The sequence below is a fragment of the Microcebus murinus genome, chromosome 27 (genome assembly GCF_040939455.1).
Source record: "Microcebus murinus isolate Inina chromosome 27, M.murinus_Inina_mat1.0, whole genome shotgun sequence".
Classification (NCBI taxonomy): Eukaryota; Metazoa; Chordata; class Mammalia; order Primates; family Cheirogaleidae; genus Microcebus; species Microcebus murinus.
In genome coordinates this window covers 1-8,383 of record NC_134130.1, presented here as the reverse complement: position 1 = coordinate 8,383, position 8,383 = coordinate 1, and the positions used below count along the sequence as shown (strand labels likewise).

At 52.2% G+C, this 8,383-nt stretch overlaps 1 protein-coding gene across 1 annotated transcript; it reads left to right on the top strand.

Moving 5' to 3' along the window:
* The first annotated feature begins 416 nt into the window (after positions 1 to 416).
* Positions 417 to 1,501, top strand: NFIX (nuclear factor I X). Its single transcript, XM_075998384.1, has 2 exons — positions 417 to 499; positions 875 to 1,501. The coding sequence occupies exons 1-2, from the start codon at positions 449 to 451 to the stop codon at positions 1,499 to 1,501; spliced, it is 678 nt and encodes a 225-aa protein (XP_075854499.1). The 5' UTR covers positions 417 to 448.
* Positions 1,502 to 8,383: the final 6,882 nt, after the last annotated feature.

The window sequence follows — 8,383 nt, the reverse complement described above, 5'->3', positions numbered from 1 at the left end:
AAGGGGGTCGTGGGAGGCTCGGGAAGGGGTCAAGAAGACCCATGTAGCTTTTAACCCTAATGTGGCCGAGACAACCACCTTATTTGTGCTAACAAGGAGTGTTTTGTTCCTTATTACTGTGATTAACATTAGTATCGGTGTGGATAACAAAGCTGAAATCACATATTTGGGATGTAGATCTGATTAAAAAAATGCTGGGGTGAATGTTCCAACTGGATCAGGAGAAAAGAAAATGAAAACAGCCTGGGGAGAGGGAAGCCAGATCCGTTTTCCTCACTCGCTCGCTCCGTGGTTGTCATTTTCTCTTTTCTCGGGGGTGGCCGGAAAATCGACCGGTGTCAGGAATGAGAGGCGGCCCCGCACGCCCCCGCCCGTGCGTCCCCGGGCGCCTGTGCAGACGGACCCCGCGCCGGGGCGAGCGGACAGGAGTTCGCGGCCGCGAGAGAACATGGAGATGTCATGGGCGCGACAGAGCCTGGCGGGGATACCAGCAGCGTGTGTGTGTGGACCGCAACGTTGTCTGTGCGCGCGTGTGTGTGAGTGAGTGCGGGAGAGAGAGAGAGAGAGAGAGAGAGAGAGAGAGAGAGAGAGAGAGAGAATAGGTGTGTGCACAGGCTCCCGGTGCCTCTGTCTGGCTGCTGAGGCTGAGATGGGAGCAAGTGGCTGGCGAAGCTGGTGGTGGCTTCAAACCACACTTTCGTAGAACAATCGCAAGAGGAAAATTGTTAGGGGAGGAGGGAGGAGGAGGAGAAGGCGGTTTTCCTTGCACCCCCCCTTCTAACACTGTTTTTCTCCTTCTCTCTTTCCCCCTCATCCCGTCTTCCCCTCCTCCCGTCCTCCCTCGCCCCGCATGCTCCCGGCTTGCCGCCTGCAGGATGAGTTCCACCCGTTCATCGAGGCGCTGCTGCCTCACGTCCGCGCCTTCTCCTACACCTGGTTCAACCTGCAGGCGCGGAAGCGCAAGTACTTCAAGAAGCACGAGAAGCGGATGTCGAAGGACGAGGAGCGGGCGGTGAAGGACGAGCTGCTGGGCGAGAAGCCCGAGATCAAGCAGAAGTGGGCATCCCGGCTGCTGGCCAAGCTGCGCAAAGACATCCGGCCCGAGTTCCGCGAGGACTTTGTGCTGACCATCACGGGCAAGAAGCCGCCCTGCTGCGTGCTCTCCAACCCCGACCAGAAGGGCAAGATCCGGCGGATTGACTGCCTGCGCCAGGCTGACAAGGTGTGGCGGCTGGACCTGGTCATGGTGATTTTGTTTAAGGGGATCCCCCTGGAAAGTACTGATGGGGAGCGGCTCTACAAGTCGCCTCAGTGCTCGAACCCCGGCCTGTGCGTCCAGCCACATCACATTGGAGTCACAATCAAAGAACTGGATCTTTATCTGGCTTACTTTGTCCACACTCCGGGTAGGTTGCTATCAACCTTTTTTCCCCCCATTTCATTTTATTTGCTGGCATTTGTTCTGTTTATTGTTCCAATCGATAACACACCACAGGCCTAACTGGTACGCCTGTCCTGCCACGGCCTGCATCACATTCTATGTGTCCTTTTCCTTTTCCCCCTCTTTCTGTTTCCCCCTACCTGCTCCATTCTTCCCCTCTGCTCCCTGGCGGTGTTACTGACTCTGTGCCTCGCCACCTTGTGAGGACTCAACGGGTCAGAAAGATGCTACAAGTCTTAGGACCGGGGCCAGGATGCCCCCGGAATTATCCATGATGGTGAGAGTTTAAGATGAATAACAACTACCACAATCAGTCGGTTGCTCTTATTAAAATGAGTCAGAAGAAGTATTGGGGGGCAGGTGCTAGCCTTCCTTTTGCTTCACTTCAAGTCCCAGGAAAAGCTGGATTTGGCACAAGCGGGGTGGGCAGCAGTTCGGTGGAGAGAGGGGGCATGCGAAAGCCTTGGATATGAGACCGAATGAATAGAAGAGAGGAAAGAAGGCTCGGTGGGCAGATCCTGGGGCCTAGATGCCCAGGCGGGAGCTGTTTTGGCTGGGATTTGGCTGTCAGGGGGTATGAAAGTAATTTGATTTCATAGAGAGCGAAAACTAGCAGGAGGTTCCTTGAGCTCTTCGCCTTCACCTTGTTTCCGTTGAAGTGGCGAGGCCCCAGGCTGGCTGCCCGCAGCCCTGGCACCTCTGCCGGGGGTGGGCAGAGAGGCTTTCCCAGGGCTCAGGCACGCAGGGAGCAGTGTTGCTGTGGAAGAGGTCTTAAACAAACAAACAAACAACAACAACCAGACAAACTCTGTAAAATCTCCTTTTCCTTTTGTGTTCCAAGTAATTCTGGTTTTCTTCTTCGCTTTTCCAGTCTTACCCTGCATTTTGGGTCAGAGTGGTTTAAGTTCTCCTCCCCTGGTCCTTTTTTTTTTCTTTTTTTTCTCTTACTCTTTCCCTTTTTATAATTTCTTTCCGCTTTTGTTTTCTTACAAATTGAAACAGAGATGGCTGGTTAATTTTTAGCCTCCACTCAGCTACGCCCAATTTACTGCCGCCTTTGAAACCTAAACGGGCGGCACTCTGTGATTAAGCAAGGCAGAAGTGTGTTTACATTATGCCTAACCAACTTGTAATGAGAGGGCTACCAAACCTTTCTCTGTGTGTGTGTGTGTGTGTGTGTGTGTGTGTGTTTTCCTTTCCACCATTCCAGTATTTTTTTCCCCTTCATTTCCCTTCTTCCTCTCTTTATGCGAATGTGAGAGAATGTGGCTTGACTTCAACTCTAGGGAAGGTTCTTTCTCCCCGCAAGTGTGTGTCTCTGTGTCTTCCTTCCTGTTCATTCACAAAGAATTGAAAAGCTACTCAGAAACTGCTGTGGTCACCCCCTTGCCTGCATGGGAAGTTGGGAGGAATGATAACACTGGATCCCGAAATAAAATTCGGGGTGGGGGCGCTTCCAGCACTGCGTCAGGAACGTAACCTCAGTGAGTACTGAGAGTTTATATGTTGGGGAACTGTGGGGAAGAGAAGGTGGTATTTGGGGTCTCTCTTCTTGGTAGTTCTCTCTTGTTCTGAGAGGTGTCTTTGGCAACTGGTTGGAGGCAGTAGATACCATACCGCTCCCACACCCATGTCAGGCCCCACTACCTCTATAGATCTTTCTAGGCCTGCACCCAGCCCTGTGTGACCATCACAACCCCTCATGCAGAGTGGCCAGCCGCCAGTCCTTCTTTTTCCCTTCAGCTTGAGTTTTTTTCTCCTCTATGTTTTTCTTTTTGGAAAACAGACTAAGAGGGAAAAAAGTTATGCCTTCTTTTTCAATCTGTACAGCACACCAGAGTGGGGAGGGTATGACCTGGTGGTATTGGAGGTGGCTAGTGGCCTGCAGGAGATTTGGAGCTTCGAGATTGCCCGTGTGGCCATCAGATGGCTCCTCCACAAGAGGATTCTGTACCTTCCGATTTGAGAACTAGGGTCCTAAGAGCATCTAAGAAGAAAATCAACACTCAGTCTTCCTCCTGAGCTGGCTTCCTTCAATGCTGCTCTCTGGCTGGATCCTTGCAGCCAAGTTGTTTCCCTGGCCTCTTATTTTAGACCCAATTCTTGACTGCTGCCAGCATGGGGCTAAGGTAGGATGAGGAGTGTGTGAGTAAGGAGACTGTTTTCTGGCCAGAAGCAAGGCCCCCCTCCTCCCCAACCCTCCCAGCTCGTGAGATCATTTGCCCAGGAATATGAGTGAATTCATAGCCCGTCACATGTAGCTGAGGCCACCTCTGTCTGGGATAGGGCCGAATTTCCTCTGCAAAAGTGGAATAGAGAACTAAGGATGTGTTTTCTATCATTCAGGCCCTAGACTCCAGATAGTTTCAATGAAGGTGGGATTTTTCTTGCTGGAATTGCTTTAGTTTGAGCGTGCCTTCCTGAAGACAGTTGGGCGAGTTGGTGTGGCCTGGGCCACCAGTGGCCTCGTTGCTTATTCCTCTTTGGAGTTGGGTTGGTGGTCCTGAGATGGCACAGAGTGGACACAGCTTCCTCCTCAAGCTGCCCCAGTTTGCTAGAAAATGTCTTCAGTGGCTGAGCCACCAAACAGCATCAATCCACGGGCACCACCTTCCCCATGCCTGCCTGGTGACACGCAGCAGAGTTGCCAGGTTTTCCTTGCTCCCAGGATAATAAGGGGAAGGCAGGGGCCGAGGTGGCAAGGGCTCAGATAAGAGTTGTTTGGACTCTGAAAGACATGGTTTTCTTTCCCTTAAAACTGGGTTGAAGAGTCAGATCTGGGCTGATCCAGTAGCCCCAGGTTTGATGACAGTAAAATTGATCTGAGGTCAAGTGTGGGGGGTGTGGCTTTGGTCTCAGGTGCCATCGTCACCCATGGCCCTCAGGGGCCCTTGTTATGCCCCAGATGAAGCATCAAGAGGTGGCATGTTTGAGAGGGAATAAAGGACATGTGTATGGCTCCACTTGATAGCTCCACTTTAAAAGGCTGCCATGAGGCTGGCCATCCTGCTGGCAGGAGTCTCACCGTGTGTCTGTCTGTGTTCAGGAGGAGAGGTTGAGGCAGGGCAGGGTCAGAGGACACTACCATGGGGAGGAGGGTGTCCTTTTCCTGGTGATGTTCTTCCACCCAAAAAGAATGTCTCAGAGTGGGTGGCAGGGGACAGGGGGCGCAGGGGAGGTCCAGGAAGCCTCCATTTGTATGAGGAAGGACGGCTGAGCATGCCTAGAAATGCTGCTAGACTCTCTCCAAAGCTTCTGCAGTGCCCTGAAGGTGAACCAGTGCCTTTAGACCTTCCCTGCCACCTAGGGCCTTGGTCCTGGGAAAAAGAAAAAAATCCAAAACTTTAAATGCTTGACTGAATGGAACTGCCAGCTTCTCCCTGTCAGATCCCTCCAGTAGGCCTACGGTGGGCTCACGAAGTCTAGGTATTCGGGTGGTGGCTCTTCCCTTTATCTAAGCTCGTTGATGATGGAGCATTTCACATGTGCAGGGAACCCCAGTGTACCCACCACTGTCACCAACAGTCACCAACCCACGGCCGGTCTCAATTTGTCCATCCCCTGCCTGCCCACGCCAGGTTATTTAAAAGAGAATTCAGGCATCAACGCTTTTCATCTGTAAACATTTCTGTGCACATCTCTAAAGATAAGGACTCTTTAAAAACCAGACCGCAATACTACTGTCACATCTGCTAAAAATTCAACAATTTTTTAAGTATCATCAAATACCTGGTTAGTGTTCACAGTTCCCTAATTATTGCCTGATTTTTGTTTCTACTTTGTTTGTCTGAATCAGGATCCAGATAAGGTCATCCATGCATTGCAGCGGGTTGATCAGTTAGTCTACTAAGACTCATGCTCTCTAGGTAGTCCTCCTCCTCCTCCAACTCCTCCTCCTCCTCCTCATCTTCCTCCTCCTCTTCTTCCTTGGTCTTGGTTTCTTTTGTGGCAGTTTTTAGTGTTGTTTTTGTTGAAGGAACCAGGTCATTTGTCCTGTAGGGTTTCCCCGCCTGGACTTTGCAGGCTGCTGCCCTAGGTGGTTCAGGGTGCTGCTCTGAAACGACATTCTGCCCCCCTCCCGGCCCTCAGGCCCTTTGAGGGCTGGGCTCAGCCTTACCTGTTGTCGGAAATAGGTTAGCACCTGAGGATTTGTCTAAGTGAACTTTTTAAAGTGTGAGGTCACCCTTCTCAGGTATGCGAGCTTCCTGGTTTTAGCATTCTAATTCAGGGCTTGGGGCTTTGCAGTGAGCACTGGTTTTGGGACCTGAGAGAGGGCTCCTCATCTGCGTCCTTACTTGGTGGTAAGAGGGCATTGTTCCGCCCGGTTCACCCTGCCAAGATGCAGCTGGTGCCAGCAGTGTCCCCCAAGCCTGTGCTGGACACGGACACCTGACCTATCTAGTGGCTTTGGTGTGAGCGTGTGGGAGAGGCTGCAGGAATGCCAGCCACCCTCTCCAGGCTAACCCCTACCGTGGACCCCATGCCACCTCACAGGTCGCCTCCTTTTTCAAGGCCCGGAAATGCCACTAGTCTGTGTCTTTGAGGCAGCGCCATCTGGTGCCAGGGCTGACAAAGACCGCAGGCCCAGGAACCGATTGGTAAAATTAGCAAAATCTATGGATTATTTTTTAACCCAACATATCTTTTAACCCTTTAGATTATCCCGGAAGTGATGCCACTGTGGTTCAAAGGTCAGCTTTGGTCGTTGTAAAATTTTTCCATCTGTCTATAGCTCAGAGGATGGCTCAGGGATTAAACCAGCTAATATGTAAAAACACTGGCGCGGAGCAGGCCAGCAGCGAGGGCAGCTACTGTGATTGAGTGAACTGGAGGCCGTCTGCCTGTCATCTTTACCTGTTGGTTTTGTTTCTGTCTTAAGGGACACCCCAGGTGAAAGCTGGTTTTCCTGTAGCACAGCAGCCTTTCACATACCAAAGGCAGCTCCTATATCTTCTTTCCATCCCTCTCCCCAGGAAGCTGTCTCCTCTCCAGCCCGAATGTCGCCAGTCTCTCAAACCTCTCTCATCTGACCTCTCTAATGCCCTTGCCATTTTGGTCCCTTCCCCTTGGAAGCCCTGTGGTTTGTCCTGGTCCTCAATCTGGAGTGTTCAGCATCGAACACAGAAATTCCAAGCACGAGCAGATCCTAGCCAACCACGGTGGCTACGTAGTTTTCAGGGTCATCCAGCTACATAATATGGAGGGTCCGGTGCCAAATGAAAATGTGGGGCTCCTTGTTCAAAATTTCTAGAAATTACAACACAACAATAGTTAACCAAGCAAGGGGCCATGACTCCCATGGGGGTCGCAAGGGGTCGCACTCCCATGGAGCTGGCGCAGGCTGCCTTTGCTTTGGACATCCTGTGTCTGTTAATGTGACTCAGGGTGCGTGGCCCTGGGAGGTGTGAGACAATGATGGGGCTTAGTCCTGCCTCAGAGGTGCTGTGATCTCAAAGGAGACAGCAGAAATGCCCAGACGCCATCCCCAGGCTTGATCTTGTTCTCAGACTCCTTTGACCACCTGCTCCCATCCCTTTTGTCCATAGCACTACCCGCCCAACCAGTCAAGAGCCCCCTCTGCCTACAACATTCAGTGTGGGGGGGTGTCTTGGTAGAGCGCTCACTATGCTGGCTGGATCAGAGGCTGTGGCACGGGGAAAAAAAGAATCACCCTTATCTGAGCTCGAGTGAGCCGGCAAAGCACGGACTGTGAATGAGCCAGAGGGGACCTGGATGCCTGAGCCTGTAATTATGGACATGGTGACCAGCTGTGCTCTATCACCGACCAGGAGGAAACCGGGCCACTCTGCAGCAGGAAGGCTGGGGTCCAGACATGCAAAAGGACTTCCTGAGGACTTGGTTTACTTTTTGGCACTGCCAAAGCATGGTAGAATTTCCTTTATCCATAAAATGCACACTTAATGAACTTACTGTGAGCAAGGCCCTGGCCTGGGGGGTCCTAGATCTCTAAGAAGGAAAGAATCCTGCATGTACCCAGCAGGCTTTGGATGAGGACCTCACGATGACTTCTAGAAGGCTCCATCCTGTAGGCATAGGCGAGAACCTGCAGCCATCCATGCTGGAGGGGAGGGAAGGCCTGCAGGGCTTCACTGGGGGCAGCTCTAAGAGGGACATGAATCGGGAGGCACAGCCCTTCTTGGACACCTTCTAGTGTCGTAGAGACCTGGGATGCCAGAGGAAGGGTGGTCAGAAGGGGTGGTGAGGCCAGTGCTGTGTTCTCCCTCTTTTCTGGCGTCCTCCAGCATCTGGATCCAGGGGACAGCTGAGTGTCCCCCTTTCTGCCTACGGAAGAAGGTGGCTCCCTCCCCACCCTTTCTCTCTTTTCCCCATCCGTCCTGCCCCCCCGCCCCCCTGTCTCAGGAGCTGCCACGCTTCAGTTATTTTATCCTTCAGTGTCCGATTCAGAAGTCTTTTCAAAGGCCCCAGCCGTGTCAGCGCGGTGCTCGCACAAAAGGCCTCTTTGATTTCTTGTTTGTTTTCATTTGCCAGCGGAGGGGGAGGGGGGCAGGAGAGAAAGAGCTTCTGGGTTTTAAAATTTTTATTTGGGTTGCTTCATTCTCAGAGAAGTTGGCTCCCTGGAACTCCTTTCTGAGTTGGGGGCTTGGAGGCAAGCGGCGGCCTTCTGGGGAGAGGGCCAGAGTGGGAGTAGGGGCCTGTGCCGGGGAGGGGCTCTCCCAAAGCAATAGGAGGTAGTTGGTGATTCCCTCCACAAACACTTGGGGCAGTTATTAGGTGCTAGGCCCCAGGGTGGGAAAGACTGGGTTGGAAGCCCTGCTTCTTGGGTAGAGAAAGGTTTGAGGTGTCTGACACAAATGACATTCCCATTTGTCATGTCTCTCAAGGAGGATTTGAGTGGTCGTGAACCTTGACTTTGCTGTTTTCCTTTTTTTGTCCCAGATTCCGCCCCTGGGGGAGTCCTTC